The following is a 23711-nucleotide window of genomic DNA, read 5'->3' as shown; positions in this document are numbered from 1 at the left end:
AACTCCCCCCTACCCCATATATTTTCCAAACTGTACCATTCATTTTGATTCACAAATTGATCATCATAGAACAATCATCTTGGTGCATGATTAAAATATAAAAACCCCAGGGAGAATTGAGAGTATGGAAATGTTTTAAATAAGGCATAATTTGATTAAAAGAACCTTGCAATTTAGAATCCAAATTTAGATTTGAAAAATAAAGTAGTTTTGAGGATGTGGGGAAGAGGGAGTTTAAAACATGCCCAAATATGAATAGCAAACATCTCATTCTCCTCTTTCCAAATTTCAGTAAAGATGGTTTTTAAAACTGATCAGTCCCCTGATGTGATGGGAACACAAACCCAATAGCATTGTTCTTTTGTCTGAGAAACAGAAATGGAGAACTGATCAGTTTAGTGTAATCATCCAAGCAGACAGTAATACATGAACTGCATAAATGGTGAAATTATTTCACTTTTAATAATATATTTAGATTACTACAGTATGACAATACTAGTAGAGTATGCCAGTCATCTTCCACCTTTTACCCATCATAATGCTCTCCAATAGTCCATTTGGGTCCAAACTTTTCATAATTGATCTGAATGTATGTATAGCAGAATATTTTCATTAGGGTTTAACAACATAATCCTCTTTGGAACTACTGAACTGCTGAATTCTGCTCTTTAAAATGATGTAAATCCAGACTCACAGTTTCCTTCAGTAGGAGTAGGTGTTGAACTCTGCACAGATGAACTTCTGAAACCATGCAACGTTCAGTGCATAAGTCTGATTTACCCCATTTTAAATGAGGTGAGAATTTGCCCCAATGATTTTTAAAGGTTTTCATCCAACAAATTAAAATGAGACACATCTGTGTGTATTGTGTTGGACAGGCATGGCTTTAACTGACTCCTGCAAAATTCAGGTATACAAAATTCAGGGCATAATTTGCATCCACAATTTAAGCTCTGAGTGGGTCAAGGTGCTCCATGTGGGTAGACTACTGAGCCTGCATATAGTATCACTGACTTCAAAAGGATGCTGTCTACGTGGAGCTCATTGAGGAATCGGGGCCGAGCTTCTAGCACTGATGTGTCTCCTCACACAAGTAAATTAAGAGATTTGGGGCCTGATTCAGCAAATCACTTAAGCATGTGCTTAACTTTAAGCACAAATAGTTCTATGCATTTAAAATTAATCATGCACATAAATCTTTGCAGGATTGGTGACCTTATAAAATACATTGTAATAAATATAAAGTTACCACAATAAGGCTAACATTTTCAAAACACTTAAGGGCTTGACTACCTGAACACTTTGTTGGTGGCAAACTGGGGTGTAAATCTAGCCCTCATTAGCCTGCTGCACATTATGTGTCTATGTGAACCCAGCTGCCACACACTAAAAGTTTGTTTTTTTTTTACCAAAATTTGATCTACCCTGTTTGAAAGGGAATTAGATTAAAGTGCACTGTGGAACATTTAGTGTGTAGCAGCAGAGTGCACAGGGACATTAAGTGCACAGTAGGCCAGGGCAGGATAGATTTATACCCCAATTTGCCGCAAAATAAGTGTTCTTGTAGACAAGCCCTAAGCAGTATGAGAGATTTTGTCTATATCTACTCCAATCAGTGTGGACTATGTTAATATGAACTACGTACCTTTTAGTTCATGCCACAGTGTCCACCCCAGCCTGGAATAGAGTGCCACACACTGTTGTGCTCTGCAAGTAACATCCTGCAATGCAGTGTAGATACGTCCTAAGTTCCATTGTTAAAAGTGACATAGACACTTAGGACCAGGTCTACACTACACAACATAGCTACTGCCTCTGGGGGAGATGAATTAACTACGCCGCCAGGAAGCTCTCATCTCGGCTTAGAAGCATCTTCACTAAAGTGCTACAGCGATGCAGTGCAGTTGTGCCACTGTAGTATTGTACATGAAGACAAGCCCTAGGAATCTCTTACTATAAATGCAAAGTTTCAGAGTAGCAGCCACGTTAGTCTGTATCCGCAAAAAGAAAAGGAGGACTTGTGGCACCTTAGAGACTAACAAACAATGCTCACGAAAGTAAGTGCTCACGAAAGCTTATGCTCAAATAAATTTGTTAGTCTCTAAGGTGCCACAAGTCCTCCTTTTCTTTTTATAAATGCAAAGGCAACCAATGTATGCATTTACAATCATTACAGTTGCCATGTACAAGAAATTAATCATATTATATTATTTGTGGAATTTCCTATAGTATATATGAAAGCTACAACAATCAATTGGGTAAAAGATATAAAAAGGTTTTTATACCAAGTATTTTACATTACAATATATGAAGCAGCACAAAGAAGTTAAAAATATTTTGCCTTTCAGAATTCTGTACTAATTTCATTTAGAAGTTGTCTGAAAAAGAGGAGGATATTCTGTAGTAGAAACCCAAAAGATACTGAGAAAGGAGGCACATGGTAGTTTGAGGAAAGTGAAAGAAAGACTCTGGAATGAAAGTACAACCCTTTGCCTGGGATTTCTGCATTTTCTTAAAAAAAATGACATTTCTAGTATTTATTCTTCTAAAACTTCTTTTTATTGTTTCTATTGCATCTGTTTCAAAATTAAATGAAATTTATTAGCTGATTATATGAACATTCTTTTAGCTTAATTGTCACTGGGGATAAATTTGTTTAGAATATCTGTTATGACAATTATCTACAGCTACATTTTCAACCCTAATGCATTTTTAATAGCATTCTTCATCAGCCAGTGATTTGAATTTCAAATTTCCTTCTATGAAGTAGTAAAAATTACAGACAGAATTTCTGTAGCAATATTGATAATAAATTGTTCTTTTTTTATTTACTCTAGAAGGGCTCTCTTGCAGTAAACATACCAAATACATGAAGGAGCCTTTTAATACACATAAGGCTTGTTATATTTAGTTTCTCTTTATTACCACAGAATGAAAGTGACAATAAACCTAAATGTTTTCCCCAGCATCATATTCAACCTTAATGTGTTTGGATGTGATGTCTGTATCTGTTTGCTATTAAGGAAATTTCTTGTTCGCATTCCCATTTGAGAAACCTAAATCTATACTCATTCCATGATTTGCCTAGCAAAATGCAATGTAGCTTTTAAGGGGGTCATTCCAGTTAAAAATCATACATGCTTAAAAAATAAAATTTCCTTACTAGTGTTACTGATAGTATGATAGTATGCATCTGATGAAGTGAGCTGTAGCTCACGAAAGCTTATGCTCAAATAAATTTGTTAGTCTCTAAGGTGCCACAAGTACTCCTTTTCTTTTTGTGAATACAGAGTAACACGGCGGCTACTCTGAAACCTGATAGTATGTTAGATGGTTAAGTTTGAAATAGTTCAAATTTACTTTTTTCCTGCTTATGCTGTTCACTTCTCCTACTTGGATAATCACAAAGTAGTCAATCCCTTTAATCTGTTACACACTTTAAAAAAAACAAAACAAAAAAACCCTATGGTAAAAGATTGCAAAATCTAGCATCCCAAAGCTAGGAAATGCTAGAATTAAGGTTACCTCTGCAATTTTTATTCATACCCTTGTGCGTATGCATTATGATACAGTCTTTATTACTTGATCACATTCTATTTTTTTCCATAGGACCCCTGCCCTATTCCATGCACATGATGGATAGGTCTCAGTGACTGAGCAGTTATTGAAAAATGAGCATAAATATTGTATGTGTGGACCCTGCCCTTGCTGAACACTATTTAAACCCTGCCCCAAAGAAAGAATTGTTAATTTCTCCATAGCATTTTCTATGCTGCTCATCCATACAGTATCTGAATGCTTCACAGTCAATCTTCATAACACATCTGTTGGTAATATCTTTATTTTACAGGAGTATAGGCAAAGAGAGACTGAGGTCAAAATTTGTCCATTAACTTGGATGCCTGATATGATACACATAGGACCTGACTTTTCAGCATACTTACCATTAGACATTGTTTTACATGTTCAAAGCAAAGATCTCATTGACTTTAATTGCAGCTCTAAGTGCTCCACACTTTAGCCAAGTCAGGCATCCAGAAAACAAGTCACACATATTTAGTGAAACCTCTGAAAAGTTTAGGTTAAAAATGGCTTGATAGGAACTTTGTGGCAGGAGCAGAGATAGGATCTAATTCTCCAGGGCAGTATTCAACTGCCTTAACTATGAGACAATCTTTTCTCTTCATGCAATAAGTCCACGTTATTCACTACACATCCGTCAAATATTACAAAAAATGAATAAAGGGTCCTCAAGAGAACAGCCTATTTAGTACGAAAGCAAACTAATCACGACTATGATCGTATTGCTCTCTCCCGCCCCGACTATATAAAAATCAGATACAGTAGTTTGGCGACTTAGGCCTCTGACTTGTTATTATTGAGACCTAATTGTTTTATATGAAAGCACCTGGTGAGCTAACTTTCCTTTTCTGTATACGTTTTTTCACTTAACTGCCCTGTCTACCTTACAATTAATTCAAAACAAAATCCCCAATCCTTCAAACAATTCCACATAAGAGCAGATAATGGGACTATACACATGTAATCATGTGAAACATTTGGGCCCAAATTTGTAAGAGTTCAGTCAGGTCCCTACTCTTCAGTCAGCAAGTTAGAATGCTGCTTTCTCAATTACACTTAGCAGGGAGAAAACAATTGTATTGCTTTAATACATTCTTAGTTGAAGGGATTTCATTGTGTTAGTTTATATTCTGCCCTTTGATGTACTGAAACTCTATTAACAGCTTTATTACTGCACAGTTCCAATTATATTTTGTAATTTGCTTTTTGGTACACAGAATGCCTGTTTTGAACAATGACATTATTCAGATAGCTGTATATTTAAAAGGGGGCTGATAATTACTGCAAATTTTACGGTTTGGTGTGCAGAACACTCAGTATATTAAATTATTCTGCAAATGATTACTCATTTAAATGAGATTCACTTTAATCAGTTATCACTTCCAGGGCAGCTCTCTCCTGACTAATATATATTTTCATCTTTCCATAACCTCCAAATAAACTCAGTAAAGATGGTTTCTCATCTGACAGATTTACTATAACATTTTCAAAACACAGGACTAAAGTGGGGGGGAGGGGAGGAAGAAGCAGGTGACATTTTCAAGGGTGCTTAAGACCCATTTTCAATAATGACTTACGTCCAGATTTTTAAAAGCATTTAGGCATGGCAATGTTCAGTATTGCAACACCTAAGTGTCATTTCCAAAAATAAAGTAGGCACTTTTTAAAGATTTTTAAAAGGTCTTTAGATGCCAAATCTCCACTGTAAACAAGATTCTGGTGCCTAAATACATTTGAGAATCTGCCTTTTAAACTCCTAAATCAGTTAGGGGTTGCAGCATTTAGTATGGCAATACCTAGTACCTTTAAAAACCTGAGCCTGAGTCACTACTGAAAAGAGTCAAATCCTAGTGAGGAAAAATAAAAGGGTGCAAATTCTGGAAAGTCAACTGTAAAAGTGTAAGACAGTACAAGAAAGAATTTGAATAGCAAATAGCTAAGGACATAAAAACTAACAGCAAAAGTACATCAGAAGCAGGAACCCTACCACTCAGTGGAGCCATGGACAAGAGAGGTGCTAAAGGAGTACTCAAGGAAAATAAGGTTGTTGCAGAGAAGCTAAATGAATTCTTTGTATTAGTCTTTACTATAGAGGATATGGGGGAGATCCCCACACCCGAGTCACTTTTTTTTAGGTGACAAATCTGAAGAGTTGTCCCAGATTGAAGTATTAACAGAGGACAATTTGGAACAAATTGATAAATTAAACAGTAATAAGTCACCAGGACCAGATGGTTTTCACCCAAGAGTTCTGAACTTAGGAACTCAAATATGAAGCTGCAGAACTACTAACCATGGTATGTAACCTATCGCTTAAATCAGTCCCTTTCCAGAGGACTGAAGGGTAGTTAATGAAATGGCAATTTTTAAAGAGACTCAAAGATGATCCTAGCAACTAGAGACTGGTAAACCTAACTTCAGTATCAGGGAAATTGGTAGAAACTATAGTAAAGATCAGAATGATCAGATACATGATGGACATGGTATATTGGGGAAGAGTCGACATGGTGTTTGTAAAGAGAAATCATGCCTCACCAATCCATTGGAATTCTTTGAAGGAATCAACAAGCAAGTGGAGAAGATTGATCCAGTTGATATAGTGTACTTTCACTTTCAGAAAGCTTTTGAAACCCATTGTTTGATGTTTGCTTAAGAGCTTTCTCACCAAAAGCTCTTAAGCAAACAAGGAGTCATAGGATAAGAGGGAAGGACTTCTCATGGATCAGTAACTGCAGATAGGGAAAAGGGCCAGAATAAATGATCATGTTTCACAATGGAAAGAGATAAATAGTGGGGTACCTCAAGGATCTATACAGCGAGCTGTGCTCTTCCACATATTCATACATGAGCTGGAAAAAAGGTTGAACAGAGAAGTGGCAAAATTTGGAGATGATACAAAATTATTCAACGTGATTAAGTCCAAAGCTGATTTCAAAGAGTTACAAAGTGATCACACAAAACTAAGTGACAAAATGGCAGATGAAATTCAATGTTGATAAATGCAAAGTAATTCACATTGAAAAACAATTTCAACTACACATACAAAATGACAGAGTCTAAATTAGCTGTTACCACTCAAGAAAGATATCTTGGACTCATTGTGGATAGTTCTCTGAAAACATCCACTCAATGTGCAGCGATAGTCAAAAAAACAAACAATGTTAGGAACTGTTAGGAAAGGGACAGATGATAAAACAGAAAATTACCATAATGCCACGATGTAAACACATTGTACTGAATACTGTGTGCAGTTCTGGTTGCCCCATCTCAAAAAAGACACATTAGGATTAGAATAGGTGCAGAAGAGATCAACAAAAATGAATAGCTTCCATTAGAGGAGAGATTCAAAGACTGGAACTGTTCAGCTTGGAAAAGAGACAATTGAGGGGGGGATCCGATAGAGATCTATACAATCATGAATGGTGTGGAGAAAGTGAATAGGGAAATGTTGTTTACCCCTTCACATAAACACAAGAACTAGGGGTCACCGAATGAAATTAATTGACAGCAAAATTAAAGCAAACTTAACCAAGTACTTCTTCACATAATGCAGTCAACTTGTGGTTCTCATTGCCATAGGATATTGTGAGGGCAAAAAGTATAACTCAGTTCAAAAAAGAATTAGATAAGTTCAGGGAAAATAGATCCATCAATGGCTGTTAGAAAAGGTGGCCAGGAACATAATCCCATGCTCTGGGAGCCCATAAACCTCCAACTGTCAGAAGCTGGAACTGGATGAGCAGGGATGGATCACTCAAAATTGCCCTGTTCTGTTAATTCCCTCTGAAGCATCTGGCACTAGCAACTGTCAGAAGACAGGATACTGGGATAGATGGACCACTGATCTGATCCCGTATGGCCATTCTTATATTCTTAGGCACTTTTGAAAACTTTACTCAAAAACTGAAGTTTCCACAATCTTAGGAAACCTAAGAGGGACATTTTGAAAACCACAGATGCATCTGAGTAAGTCTGTCAGCCTAAGAATGAAAAGGTTTATAAAAGTAATCATCATATTAATGGCTCTTTAGAGATATTTGTTTAGGAATTTCCAAAAACAAACGTATTTTCAAAAATATTATTTAGACAATTATCTTTCTATATTTCTGATGCTATTGTTTATGGTGGATCAGTATTACTGTACAAAATCAGTCTTTTGATAGTGTCCAAAATAATTATTTTGGAGATGAAACTTTATGAAGTTTGGTCCAGATTTTCAAAACTGACTAGTGATTAGAAATTGAGACAATTTAAAGGGACTTAATTTTTAGGGGGAAGCTATTTAGTTCTCTTTGAGAATTTGCATTGACAGGTAAAGTAAACAGGATGGCAACTGTAACAAAACCAAACAAGTTAAGGATTTGATAGATCAAGAGGTTTTAAGATAAGAAAACATGAGCATTATGCATTAAAACAGTTGAGGAAGACATGTCTAGACTTCAAAATGAAAGACAATTTTCAGGCTTGATATGAGCCAAGGTTTTTAGGCAAGACTGACTCAATATAGAAAATGCAAAACCCAGAATTTCCAATCCTTCTTTTGGTGGATATATGTTTAAACAACTTCCCTTTGATATTGCAGTCAACCATTGCTATTAATATTAATAATAACCAACGTTAATAACAATAATGTCACAAACTAAATGAGGCACACATAACTGCTGATTGGGATAAAACATAAGCAACAACATAATAAAATACTGAATATTCTGCAATATGGTAGTTAGAAGAAACTTGACTTGAATATGAATACATTCCAGATTGGATGAAAGAAATCAGTTATTTGAAAAGTATGTTTAGGGAAGATAGTTAAGTCCCAGGCAGACTGTGAAGAGCTACAAAAGGATCTCTCAAAACTAGGTGACTGGGCAACAAAATGGCAAATGAAATTCAATGTTGATAAATGCAAGGTAATGCACATTAGAAAACATAATCCCAACTATACATATAAAATGATGGGGTCTAAATTAGCTGTTGACACTCAAGAAAGAGATCTTGGAATCATTATGGATAGTTCTCTGAAAACGTCCACTCAATTTACAGTGGCAGTCAAAACAGCAAACAGAATGTTGGGCATCATTAAGAATGGGATAGATAAGAAGACAGAAAATATCATATTGACTCTATATAAATCCATGGTACGCCCACATCTTGAATACTGTGTGCAGATGTGGTTGCCCCATCTCAAAAAAGATACACTGGAATTGGAAAAGATTCAGAAAAGGGCAACAAAAATAATTAGTGGTATGGAACAGCTTCTGTATGAGGAGTGATTAATAAGACTGGGACTTTTCAACTTGGAAAAGAGAAAACTATGGGGGGATATGATTGAGGTCTATAAAATCATGACTGGTGTGGAGAAAGTAAATAAGGAAGTGTTATTTACTCCTTCTCATAACACAAGAATTAGAGGTCACCAAATGAAATTAATAGGCAGCCGGTTTAAAACAAAGAAAAGGAAGTATTTATTCACAGAACGCACAGTCAACCTGTGGAACTCTTTCCAGAGGATGTTGTGAAGGCCAAGACTATAACAGGGTTAAAAAAACAACTAGATACATTCATGGAGAATAGGTCCATTAATGGCTATTAGCAAGGATGGGCAGGGATGGTGTCCCTAGCCTCTGTTTCCCAGAAGCTGGGAATGAGCGACAGGGAATGGATCACTTGATGATTACCTGTTCTGTTCATTCCCTCTGGGGCACTTGACATTGGCCACTGTCAGAAAACAGGATACTGGGCTAGATGGACCTTTGGTCTGACTCAGTATGGCCGTTCTTATGTTCTAAAAAGGACAGTAGACATAGGAGAGGTAATTGTGCAAATAGAAAGAGCCTAAATATGGAGGCCTAAAATTAACATCTTATAACAAACAAACAAAAATCACGCAATTTTCACAAATAAATGTTCAAATTACGTCATCTGAGGACAGTACAGATTGTCAAGGGATGATTGTGAGAAAAATGCCTTAGGGAATTTAAATTTGTCAGGGATCCACTTGTTCTGAAATACTTTGATATTAATGAAGAGCCTAAAATCAGTGCAAGATCACCTGGACTGGGGACTGTTGTTCTCCAAGACAACTGTCCAGTGGTGAATAGTTCCTAAGCACTGATTTAAATGCAACAGAAGTATGCTCAGTTTAAAAAAGAAATGCTGACAATGTTGTGCATTGTTGGGAGCTGTTTTATAAGTATGTTAATAGGAAGAAATCAGCTGAGGGAAGACATGCCATAAACCACTAGAATCCATATTAAAGAAACCACTGTTCTAAGTACCACCTAAAATTCAGAAAGTGATCAAGAAATTGCAAAAGCTTCCTTAACTGTGAAACATAGGCTTGGTAAGGAGCTCTTTATGCCAGTATACTTTATAGTTGTTCTTTAAATAGGGACAGCAAGGAACTGCAGGAAAAAGACACTGAAATAAATATAATTCATGTGCTGTTTTGAAAAAGTTTGGTAAGACTAGCTGAAAAAAATACAAAATGACCTGATTTTACAAGAGATTGAGAGATTAACCCTAGACAGATGACAGACAGGAAAAACAACCACCACCACCAGTTATCAAGCACAAAAGCATATTGGGACTAGAGATGAAATTTCTGCACAAAGGACATTGTGTCATAATACAATACAGCATCAGTTAAAAAATGCTAAGCATAATGAACAATGCACCTGTGGGTACTGAAAAATATAAGAACAGAGTCTGAAATGTTTCATTCTGGACAGTTGTGAATGCTGCCATCAAAGATACAGTATCCATGGATAAAATATGCACCCAATAAAGGAATAAGAATGCAAAATAATCTCTGAAATTTCATGATATTCCCATTTGCCCTCAGTCTGCAGTTGATGCAGATCTATTTGAATTAAATGGGAAAGATTACCATTGAATAGCAGACCACTTCTATTTTTTCTTGAAACTGAATAGTTGCACAACATGTTGCATTTCATAATTTGTTCCCAGTGGGTTTCTAGATGAATTAATAACAAATACTGACATTAAATTTGTGAGATTCGCTTTATCCTTTTTATATATACATCAGTTTAATCACATCACCTCAAGCCCTTACTAGACAATCAAAATGAATTAGCAGAAGTTTGTACAAATAGCAAAAATTTAAAAAGGATCCATATTTAGCATTGTTAGAATGCTACAGCACAACTGACAATACTTTCTTAAAATCTCAAGTGTAGAGACAAAGAAAAAAACCTTTATGGTTAACATCTTAATTCTTGAGCCAAAGACAATTAATCTTGTATTAGCTACAAAAGAATTATGTGTCAAGAAACTAGAACTGAAGAAATACCAAAACAAGAATACAGCACCTAGCAAATGGGATCCTGGTCTAATGAGGACTTCTGAACACTACAATAATACAAATAATAAATAAGATTACTAACTAAACAATGATCAAAACTGTAAAGATAGTGATAAACTCCAACAGAAAATGACTGGTAAGCTGTAAAAATAATATCTATACCAGTCACACCAAGCTCACACATCAAAATCATTCTATAGGGTCAGTCTGACACAATGAACAGAAGATTTCTAAACAAATATAAGAAAGAAAGAAACCAAGTTCCCCCCATTGACTACTTGCCATTTAGCTCTTCTTAATAAGCTACTAGTGCCTCATGGAAGTTTTTTGAAATGTTGTTGTGGATGAGAAGTAAATTCTCTAACTCCTGATAGCTTGTGGTGTATACTGATTTAATGACAATTTTTTATAAAGTGGGGATGTCACCCTGGTGGCCCAATTAAATTTGTCCTTAGATAATTATATTCCACATATAATAAAATTCCACCACTCATGGAAACAGGACAAGGTATTACTCTTCACATCCTGTCCTAAAGGACTATACTATTTTGATGCCCTATTAAATAATTGTTTCTTCTATAAAATATATAGCTGACAAATCAGCTTGGAAAGTGCTTTTGGGGCCTTCTGGATGAAAGGTACTTCTAAATATTAGTCATTTTAATTTATTTTTTAAAATCCTATCCTGCTTTTTTCATCAACAAAGACATTTTCAAGTAAAAGAGATATTTGCTTCTGAAGAAGTTGTCTACTCCTACTCCTTATTTCCCTATCTGGAGATGTAATTTTATTGTGACATCACACCTGTTTTCTATGCAAGTCATTCTTGATATCAGTTGTGAGCCATCTGTGGATATTTGATGGAAATAAATGGAATATAAATTATATAAACGGATATAGAGGAATCATGTTAATGCAGTAAAATGAACAATAGTGGACATAATTGTCTATGATTAATGATGAGCTAGCAGTGTAGTCATTTTTAGATATCAAAAACTACAATGTTATTTAAAGAGAATTTAAATAGGCAATAATAGCAGCCCAGAAAAAAGGGGAAGGTATATGCCCTACATCTCCAATTCAAACTGTACCACTTGCATTTTAAAGAGGAGGAGGACTATTTTTGCTTGGTGGGGACTTGGTACATCTAATGAATACTAGATCAGTGACTTGCACTGGGCAATGTGAAAATTCCATACAGAGCTCTGATCCTAACCCACAAAATAAAAGTTATATGAGTATTGGGCCTGTCATTAACAGAGACTTCCACTAATGACAAATTATTTGCGTGTTGGGATGGTGAACAAATATCCACCAGGAAATAGTAGGTGACCCACCTGATCTGTTTCCCTTGTGACAGATGCCAAAAGGTGGACTCAGTTCATCAGAACTGAAATGTAAATTTGTCCTCCTGTGATGGAAAGCAGAAGACTGGGATCTCAGGAGATCTGTATATTTACTCCTGAGTCCTTCACAGTCTCACTGTGCAATCTTGACAGGTTTCAGAGTAGCAGCCGTGTTAGTCTGTATTCACAAAAAGAAAAGGAGTACTCGTGGCACCTTAGAGACTATCAAATTTATTTGAGCATAAGCTTTCGTGAGCTACAGCTCACTTCATCGAATGCATTTGGTGGAAAATACAGAGGGGAGATTTATATACACATACAGAGAACATGAAACAATGGGTTTTATCATACACACTGTAAGGAGAGCGATCACTTAAGATGAGTCATCACCAGCAGCAGCGGGGGGAAAGGAGGAAAACCTTTCATGGTGACAAGCAAGGTAGGCTATTTCCAGCAGTTAACAAGAATATCTGAGGAACAGTGGGGGGTGGGGTGGGGGGGGGAAATAACATGAGGAAATAGTTTTACTTTATGTAATGACTCATCCATTCCCAGTCTCTATTCAAGTCTAAGTTAAGAACAACGCTTCCTCAGCTCATCAATGTAGCGCAAGTAGAGTAGGGGCATTAGGGGACGAGAGCTGAGAAAGCATTGTTCTAAGTCAGCCATAAAAATGTTGGCATACTGTGGGGCCATGCGGGTACCCATCGCAGTGCTACTCTACTTGCGCTACATTGATGACATCTTCATCATCTTGACCCATGGAAAAGAAGCCCTTGAGGAATTCCACCATGATTTCAACAATTTCCATCCCACCATCAACCTCAGCCTGGACCAATCCACACAAGAGATCCACTTCCTGGATACTACGGTGCGAATAAGCGATGGTCACATAAACATCATCCTATATCGGAAACTTACTGACCGCTATTCCTACCTACATGCCTCTAGCTTTCATTCAGATCATACCACACGATCCATTGTCTATAGCCAAGCTCTATGATATAACCGCATTTGCTCCAACCCCTCAGACAGAGACAAACACCTACAAGATCTCTATCATGCATTCCTACAACTACAATACCCACCTGCTGAAGTGAAGAAACAGATTGACAGAGCCAGAAGAGTACCCAGAAGTCACCTACTACAGGACAGGCCCAACAAAGAAAATAACAGAACGCCACTAGCCATCACCTTCAGCCCCCAACTAAAACCTGTCCAACGCATCTACAACCTATCCTGAAGGACGACCCATCACTCTCATAGATCTTGGGAGACAGGCCAGTCGTTGCTTACAAACAGTCCCCCAATCTGAAGCAAATACTCACCAGCAACCACACACCACACAACAGAACCACTAACCCAGGAACCTATCCTTGCAAAAAACCTGTTGCCAACTCTGTCCACATATCTATTCGGACACACCATCATAGGGCCTAATCACATCAGCCACACTATCAGAGGCTCATTCACCTGCGCATCTACCAATGTGATAGATGCCATCATGTGCCAGCAATGCCCCTCTGCCATGGACATTGGTCAAACTGGACAGTCTCTACGTAAAAGAATAAATGGACACAAATCAGACGTCAAGAATTATAACATTCAAAAAACAATTGGAGAACACTTCAATCTCTCCGGTCACTCGATTACAGACCTGAGGTGGCTATCCTTCAACAAAAAAACTTCAAAAACAGACTCCAATGAGAGACTGCTGAATTGGAATTAATTTGCAAACTGGATACAATTAGCTTAGGCTTGAATAGAGACTGGGAATGGATGAGTCATTACACAAAGTAAAACTATTTCCCCATGTTATTTCTCCCCCCCACCCCACCCCCCACTGTTCCTCAGATATTCTTGTTAACTGCTAGAAATAGCCTACCTTGCTTGTCACCATGAAAGGTTTTCCTCCTTTCCCCCCGCTGCTGCTGGTGATGGCTCATCTTAAGTGATCACTCTCCTTACAGTGTGTATGATAAAACCCATTGTTTCATGTTCTCTGTATGCGTATATAAATCTCCTCTCTGTATTTTCCACCAAATGCATCCGATGAAGTGAGCTGTAGCTCACGAAAGCTTATGCTCAAATAAATTTGTTAGTCTCTAAGGTGCCACAAGTACTCCTTTTCTTTTTGCAATCTTGAGTAAGTCACCTCTGTGCTTCAGTTTGATCCTGAGCTAATGAGGTAATGTCTAACTGTGAGGGAATGTCTAATTTATAGAGCTGTTGTGAGGCTAAATCCAAATGTTTATCCTGTCTTTTGAGATCCCTGGACAGAAGATGGTTATAGAAATGAAAAGTATTATGTCATTTTATTATTAGATCACTGCTGCACCACTTGGCAAGTTAAGAATCTGGAGCAAAAGGAATGGAAAGCCCATTCTCAAATATTTTGGGTTCCACAACAGAACTGACTGTGACAAATAGAAAGCAATAAGGAACTTTTCAATCAAGACTGCCAATTTAGTAATAAGGCTGATATTTTTCCTCAAAAAAATCCCCATTTTGCTGTTTTCTATGAAAAATTATAATTTCTATGAAAATTATGTTTAATATTCCAACACTGTTGATCTCACTAGAACTTACAACTGGTATATTTAGCATCTTCTGAAATTGGTTTAATATTTAATTTTTAATTGTTGAATATTTGACAAACACCCTTGTACAAAACTTTAGTAAATTCAGTCTCATATTTTCAAGGCAAACATTAATGTAGAGATCAGATACTTATATCAAAGAGAATAAAACTTCTTTTGCTTATCTGGACAGAAACATAAAGTCATGATTCTTCAACACTGACATTAATAGGAATTTTACCATTAACGTCAGTGATCTCAGGATCACACCCTTCAGCTTGGTCATGATATCTTTACCCAGAGTTTACATATCAGAAGCACCTTATGCCCAAGCAGATGTGCACTTGTGGGAGGGCATGACCTACCTTATGAAAATTTCTGAAATATGCCGCTTTTTCATCTGGAAATTTTTCTAGCCTTCTGGGTCCTTTACTAGAAGCCTTCTTGAAAACCAACCAGCATCGCCTGAAAATCTGCAAGCAAAATGAAGGAACTCTATTATTTTCTCTTTCTTAATTAAGCTCATTAACATTAGAGTCCTAAATGATATGGTTCAGCTGATCCATGGGAAGAAATTCTCATAAAACAGCCCTCAGTTTAAAGATATTAAGAGTACCCTTACTGCATCAGACAACTGGTCCATCTATCCCAGCATCCTGTTTTCTGACACTGGCCAGTGCCAGATGCTTCAGAGGAAATGAACAGAACAGGGCAATTTTGAGTGATCCATCCTCTCTTGTCTAGCCACAGCTTCTGACAGTGGAAAGTTTATGGATACCCAGAGCATGGGATTGCATCCCTGACCATCTTGGCTAATAGGCATTGATGGACCTATTCTCCATGAACTTATCTAATTATTTTTTGAAGTCAGTTATACTTTTGGCCTTCACAACATCCCATGGCAACAAGTACCACAGGTTGACTATGTGTTCTGTGAAGAAGTGCTTCCTTTTGTTTGCTTTAATTTGCTGCCAACTAATTTCATTCGGTGACCCCTAGTTCTTGTGTTTATGTGAATGGGTAAATAACACTTCCCTATTCTCTTTCTCCACCCCATTCATGATTTTATAGACCTCGATCATATTCCTCCTAGTCACCTGTTTCTTAAGATGAACACTCCCAGTCTTTTCAATCTTTCCTCTTATGGAAGCTCTTCTATTATAATTTTTTTTGCCTTTCTCTGTACCTTTTCAATTCTAATTTATCTTTTTGAAATAAGGTGACCAGAACTCCACACAATATTCAAAGTGTGGGCAAACCACAGATTTATATTGTGGCATTATGATATTTTCTGTTTTATTACCTGTCCCTTCATAGGCTCCTGCTCCACCCTGAGGCCCTGCCCTCACTCTGCCCCTTCCCCCAAGGCCCCACCCCTCACTCCACCTCTTCCAGCCCCCTTTCCACCCCTTCCCTGAGGCCCCCGCCTGCCCGCCCACTGCTTGCTGCTCTCCATTCTCCCCCAAACTGCCAGACAGCTTGAGTAATTTTCTGTCATCCGCAAATTTTGTCATCTCACTGTTCACACCCTTTTCCAAATCATTTATGAATATGTTGAATAGCACAGGTCCCTGTACACATTCTTGGGTTACTCCACTATTTACCTCTTTGCATTGTGAAAAATGACTGATTATTCTGACCTTTTCCCTTATCTCCAGTTATTGATCCAGGAGAGGACCTTCCCTCTTATCCCATGACTACTTACTTTGATTAAAAGCCTATGGTGAGGAACCTCATCAAAATTATTTCTGAAAATACAATACACTATATCAACTGGCTCACCCTTTTCCACATTCTTGTTGACTCCCACAAAGAAGTCCAATATGGAGTCATGATTTCCTTTTACAAAAACCATGTTGACTCTTCCTCAGCATACCATGTTCATCTATGCGACTGATCATTCTGATCTTTACTATAGATTCTATCATTTTGCCTGGTACTGAAGTTAGGCTTACCGGCCTGTAATTGCTAGGATTGCCTTTGGAGCCTTTTATAAAAATTGGTGTTGCATTAGCTACCCTCCAGTCATCTGTAACAGAGACTGATTTAAGCAATAGGTTACAAACCACAGTTAGTAGTTCTGCAATTTCATATTTGAGTTCCTTCAGAACCCTGGGTGAATACTGTTCAGTCCTGATGATTTATTGCTATTTAATTTATCAATCTGTTCCAAACTGTCTTCTATTAATTCTTCAATCTGGGACAGGGTTGTTCAGGTTTGTCACCTAAAAAGAGTGGCTCAGCTGTGGGGCGCTCTCCAATACCCTCTGGAATGAAGACTGATGCAAAGAATTCATTCAGCTTCCCTGCAATGACCTTGTTTTCCTTGAATGCTCCTTTAGCAGCCCAATTGTCCAGCGGCCCAACTGATTGTTTGGCAGGGTTACTGCTTCTGATGTACTTAAAAAAAAGCTGTTAGAATTTGAACAACAAGTAGATAAGGACACAGAAACTTTCTTAGCCTGTGTTGCTATCCTGTTACACTTAACTTGCCAGAGTTTATGCTCCTTTCCATTTTTCTCATCAAGATTTGACTTCCAAATTTTAAAGAATGCCTTTTTGCTACTAACAGCCTTTGTACTCTGCTGCTTAGCCACAGTGGTATGTTTTTGGTACTTGGTTTCATTTTTTTGTTTTTTATTTGGGGTATATATTTAGTTTAAGCATCTAGTATAGTGTTTATAAATAGTCTCCATGCAGTTTTCAGGCATTTCACTTTTGGACTGTTCCTTTTTTGTTTAACTAGCTTCCTCATTTGTGCGTAGCTCCCCTTTTTTGAAGTAAAATGCTATTGCGGTGTGTTTCTTTGATATTTCCCCATACGATGATGGTAAATTTAATTACATTATGGTTGTTATTACTGAGTGGTTTATCTACATTCACGTCTTGGACCAGATCCTGCCTTTCACTTAGGACTAAATCCAGAATTGCCTGTCCCCTGGTGGGTTCCAGGACTAGCTGCTCCAAGAAATAGTCATTTAATGTATCTGGAAATTTTTCATTCCTTCATGAGGTGACACATATCCAGTCAGCAGGAGTATAGCTGAAATTCCAAATTATTGTTGAGCTTTCTGCCTAATCATTTTACAGTCACACTGCCATCCCGGTCAGGTGTTTGGAAGTATATTTCTACTGCTATCCTCTTATTGTTCTAACATGGACTTTGGTCATTTTGAACTCATTTTTAAAATACACATCTTGGTTTACTGAACACCTCAACAAGAACACCAGGCCCAAACCTCTGTCTACTTCCCTTTTTTTTTTTTTTTTTTTTTGTTATAGCTGTAGTGCTGCTGGGGATCCTGACAAATCCTGCCAGTGCTCTAGGTGGATGAGATATCGAAAGCACGACTGAATGACATATTACTGAAAATAAAATGGGGTGCAGAAATGTCTCATCCATGGAGTCCTATAGGCACTTATCCCTGGTGTGACTAGAAGATCCTTCTAGGATCCAAGCATTACAGTCAATGAGAGTGGAAGATGCTCATTACCTCTCAAGAGAGCCTTGGTACATAGCAAGATTGGACCCTTCCTTTATCCTCATTTACAAGTATAAACGAGAGAGTCCTATTTTGCTAAAAATGTACACATATCCATTCAAATACAGTACAGGGACAGGAGCCACTGCTGTGGGGTGAGTTTGGGTCAGGCTTGCTGTCCAAACTCCCTCAACCCTCCAGGGCCTCCCCTCCCACATAAGCCAGGATTAGGGCTGCGGTGCCAGGGAGGAGGGTGCTGCTGTGGGTGATCAACACCTCCTCAGCAGTTTAGTGTACCCATCCAATCAAGGAGGCCACTTCCATCTCTGTTTTAAATAGATCTAAAGTGAAATCCTGGCTCCATTGAAGTCAATAGCAAAATTGCCATTAACTTCACCATAACAAAGATTTAACCCCCAATATTTAAAAGTTTATATAAAGATCCTTGATACCTATGGGTAAAAAGAACTATGTAGGTGATAAATATTAGTAAAAATCTTTATTACAGTATTTTGGTATTTCTGTTTCCAGACAAAACATAGAATAGTAATGAAACTTCTGAACTTCAAAAAACCTTAGACTGGGTTATGAATGAAACTCCAAATCAGTTATTTTTTTTTCTATTCTTGTTAAGAGAGAAACACATTATGCAAAAATAAAAAAGTAATATTGACATGGATTTGTCATTTAATTATTTTGATAACGTTTCAAAACATTTCCATTGTTATTATGATTACTTATTTCTATTATCAACCTAGATCAGGACCTCTAGGTGCTGGACACTGAGCGTGCACATAGTAAAAGGCAGTCCTTGCCCCAAAGAGCTGACAATTTTCAGGCATATCTCCACTTGGACAATCAGGAAAATTGATTCAAATTAACTAAAGGTGTGAATTTGTGGATTAGTTAAACCCCTGTGGCCTTCGTTTAGTTAATTCACTATGATGCTTTGATGTATAAACAGGGGAATATCAAGTAGGAGTAGGGAGGTTATATTAACTCTGAATTTGGCATTGGTGCAACTGCCAGCGGGTGGATCTAATGGTAAATTGCCCTGAACGTAGACACTATCAGGAGTGTGTTGAGTTTGCTGTATAAGCAATTGTAGAAGCTATTCATAATGATCTCAGTGTAGGAATCAAGTTTAAATTAATATACTGTAGTAAAACCAGGGCAATGGGATGCAATCAATATCTCAAATGAATGCTAGGTATGCAATAAATCAAATGCTCTTTTTTAAAAAACTCTAATTACATTACAGTGTCACTTTGTGTTTATTTAAGAGAACATTAAGGGAAAAGAGAAAATTATTGGCTCTTCAAGAATTGGTCTGCAAGTATGTTTCTTATCACAAGACAAGAGAGGTTGCTGGTTCTTCTGTTCAGGTTTGGAAAGTGACAACTGTGGCTTCTGAAAATGGGAATGCTATCTAACTTGTGAGGAAAGTAATGTATCATCATATCCCTTCATGCCCCATAGTGTAATGTCAATTCTTCATGTATCCTCTTCATTAGACAGAACTTTCTGAATTGATGTGTCAGCAGTGGAACTGCTATTTCACTGAAACTGTAACATCACCTCCACAAGTTCAATCTCCTGGTAATAATGTTACAACATAGCAAATCTCCATATATGCAAGTTAAAGTGAATACACAGAGATACAGAGTATTTTTCCCCTTCACATCACTAGATGCAACAGTGCTATGCTCTCTGATGCTTTTTTGCTCTCATGTTTGCTCACCAGATGACTGCCCAATTTCCAGTGGTTTAAATTTCTGGCTTAGCAAGAACTTGCTTGTTATATCTTGCTCCTTTGGTAATGAGAATCTCGTCAGTGCTGTCTTGCAGGGATGCGAGTCTTCTCAGGTTCTGCCTATACGCTTTTTTAATCCGTCCCACCTCTTTCGAGGTCAGTGTTTTCTTCGAGATTCTTTACACCCTGTAATGGTGAAATGGACAATTGTCTCCTCCACTTCAGGCTTGGGGTGAAACTTCCCATTTTGATAATCAACCCTTAAAGATAAATGGGATCAGTGCTCTGACAGATGGGTTTGAAGGAGAATACTGTTCAACCTACAGAATACCACACCATATGTTCTATATTTTCAATACAGGTTTCAGAGTAGCAGCCGTGTTAGTCTGTATTCGCAAAAAGAAAAGGAGTACTTGTGGCACCTTAGAGACTAACAAATTTTATAAAATGAAATCAGGTGGTTCCGCAGTTTCCTTGAGAGTGTGTGGCACAAGCTGTCAGCATAGTCTGTGTGGTATGTAGATTGTAATGGATTTTTTACCTTCAGTCCTTTCGGTATGATGTCCATCTTTTTAGATGGATCTTTTAATTTGTTAGTCTCTAAGGTGCCACAAGTACTCCTTTTCTATTTTCAATACAGTGGACTTTAAACATACTCTCAATCAGTTTTGTCCTTCATGGATACTTTACAGGTGACCTCAAACTGAGACAGATGAAACAAAAAAGATGTCAGCAAGAGCAGTAGCAGTAGACTGTGCTGTCTTGTGCTGACTCTGACAAAATATTTTTTCCTGTCTTATGCCATGGTTATGTGGGATAGGATCCAAAGCATCAGCTAGATCCTGCACAGCAGAAGTGTTCCAGATGGTTAATTTGGCTGGCCTCCAATTAAATAAGGAGTCAAATTTTCCCTCACTGTGAGGAATTTGCATTACTATATAGATAAAAATCACCGGAAGCTAGTTCAAGCTGTCTGCCACTGTGGGAAAAAAGCAGAGTTTCACAGTAATAACTATTACATCTTCTTTGCTTGAATTTCAGACCGTGTCACTTACTTAGTTTTTGTAGATGCTGCAGAAGCTTTGTGCTACAACTTGTGAGCTACATTAGTGAAGTTCAACAAAAAGGCTTTGGGCCTCCATTAATGAAGATTGCCAGTACTTCCATTTCAAAGGTCTCAGTGCCAACTACCCTTAAGAGAGACAAGGTGAATGAGATAATATCTTGTATTGGACCAATTTCTGTTTGTGAAAGAGACAAGCTTTCGATCTCCAGGGAGGTCTTCTTGAAGTCTGGGAAAGGTATTCAGTGTCAAAGCTAAATGCAAGGTGAAATAGATTGTTTAGCATATGTAGTTAATATATACTGTAAGAGATCATTCAAGGTGAAGTGACCAGTTAACATTTCTGCAGTGAGGACAAAAAAGGTTGGTCAGTGGGTTAGAGTTTGTTGTAATAAGCCATAAATCCAGTGTCTTTATTGACATCATGATTTTTAGGGTCTAGAAACCTTATGAATTTAAGCTCCCAGGCTCATCTTTTGAAAGTATTGTGCAGGTTTCCTTTGAGGATGCGGACTGAGAGGTTAGATATGAAGTGATCATTTTGTGAAAAGTGTTCACCCACGGGTAATATGGTGTTTTTGTCTTATTTTTCTATGCGAGTTCATTTGAGAGCATAGGGATTGTCTGGTTTCACCCAAAACATTGCAAACAATTATCTTTAAGGAAACCCTCATTAGGCCTCTGCATGAGGTTAGGCCTTGGGATGCTTTAAATACATTCACTGGAGCAGACTTCAGAAGCCAGAGTAAGAGATGCTTCATACAGACGGATTCTCCTGTTTCTGTAGTAAATCTGCCTCCCAGTAAGTCAGTAGCTAGGTCAGGATTCTTCCATTGACCTAGTACTGTCTACATGGGACTTAGGTCGGCTTAACATCATCTCTCAGGGGTGTGGATTTTCACATCTCTAAGCAACATACTGGGTCAATCTAATTTTCTAGTGTAAACCAGTTCTTATGCTCCTTTGGCTTCCTATTTGTTCATGAGTAGTTTAAGGTGCTGATTTTGACCTACAAAGTTCTAAATGGTTTGGAACCTGGATACTGGAGTAATCACCTCAATTTGTGTTATACCTTCACATCTGTGATCAGTGGAAAGTGATCAGTAGTAGTCCTCATGTTTAAAAGGGAAATGGCTGGTGGAAGGATATTTCATGTGAGGGTCCTTGACCGTAGAAATGATTCCACCTTGATCTGTCATTGCCTGAATATATTAACCATCAGGAATATGTGTTGACATTTACCTTTGCTCTTTTGCAACTGTTTAGAAAGGGGAAGAGAGATTGGAGGAATGCAAATGTTGGATGAGGATGCACAATGCATAGGTTATTTTTATGAAAGGAGCAGGCATGATGGAGCATGTCTTTATATTTTGAAGTTTTATACTTTCTGGGCCAGGTTCTAAGAAAATGCATTCAGAGGTGGAGTGAAAGGGTGCAATTCCATTTTCTTCAGTAGAGTTTCCTCTATTTGCACCAGAAGAGTTTGGCCCTAAAATTTGTAAAAACATTAGACATATGGGTAAATAAACATGAATAAATATTATTGGCTAGGAATCAAAGCTTTTGACATTCTGTGGGAGTTCACAACTAATTTTGGTAGCAATTGTGAAAGATTTCAGTGTCAGACGTTTAACAATAGGAGAAATATTATAACTGCCTGTAGTTTTCCTTTATAATATGTAGTGCTCCCTGTAAGAATGTATGTCCCTGCTTTTAGCATATGTCCTCAGTGTGTTGGCTTGTGTGGATCCCGTTCTTAAGTGTTTAACTCTCTCCATGTATTGTATAGAGAGCTTGGGCAACTAACTCTAGGTTTGGATTCCACTTAGCGACAGAGGCCTAAACATTAGGCACTGTGATGTTTGAAGTCCCTTTTTTGGATCTAGCCCCCAACGCGCAGGGAAAATGCCTTAAGTATTTTATATTGTAGGTAAATGAAGACAAACTCAAAATACTGCACTAATATGCTCTATGTCTAACTGCATATTATAGTTTTTTCCCTATGGAAATTCCAGAGGGGTTAGCAGGGTGACACAAAATGCTTTTTAAGCACATGACACTCTCTTCCTCCTCCTATTTAGTATCATGATTACAAGGGCCACCATAGGTTGTCCAATGCAAATCTGAAACGATTGGCACTGAAGCAGGGAAATATTCATGGTTCTTTGTATGTGACAGCAGTTTATTTTTTTAAATAGTGCCCTTTTCTTCTCAGATTCATTTAATTTTCATTCAGACAGTCAAATCTGATCAGACTATCCAAGTCAGGTTCTCTCCTCACTTTATGCTGTGCAGCTATACAAAGCACACTTGTGCTAAATTATTTCTAAGAATTATTTCTGCAACCCTCACTAATACTGTGTAGTACTTCTCTGGATGAGTAAAGTACTACTCAATGTGTGTAAGAGTGGCAGAATCAGGTGCCAAGAACTACTATTAGTGAAAAGGGACACAGAATAGTTCATCTAATAGCAAAAGAAATTGATTGTTCCAATTATTTAAGTAACTTTATTCCCCAACACAATTTTTAAAAAACTTTGCAGAAAGAAGCACCACTCCATAGTACTCCTCTCAACTGTCTT

At 37.6% G+C, this 23711-nt stretch overlaps 1 protein-coding gene across 3 annotated transcripts in view; it reads right to left on the bottom strand.

Annotated features, from left to right (window-relative positions):
* DOK6 (docking protein 6) overlaps positions 1-23711 on the bottom strand; it is a 439116-nt gene that overhangs the window by 224706 nt on the left and 190699 nt on the right. For all 3 annotated transcript variants that reach the window (XR_006278942.1, XM_038391994.2, XM_038391991.2), the window contains exon 2: positions 15197-15304. Coding sequence is in view for 2 of the 3 variants with exons in the window: in XM_038391994.2 (XP_038247922.1) it covers positions 15197-15304 (108 nt within the window). In the remaining variant the exon portion in view is untranslated. The remainder of the gene's footprint in view (positions 1-15196; positions 15305-23711) is intronic.

The sequence above is a fragment of the Dermochelys coriacea genome, chromosome 2 (genome assembly GCF_009764565.3).
Source record: "Dermochelys coriacea isolate rDerCor1 chromosome 2, rDerCor1.pri.v4, whole genome shotgun sequence".
Taxonomy (NCBI): Eukaryota; Metazoa; Chordata; order Testudines; family Dermochelyidae; genus Dermochelys; species Dermochelys coriacea.
This window is presented reverse-complemented; position numbering and strand designations above follow the sequence as displayed.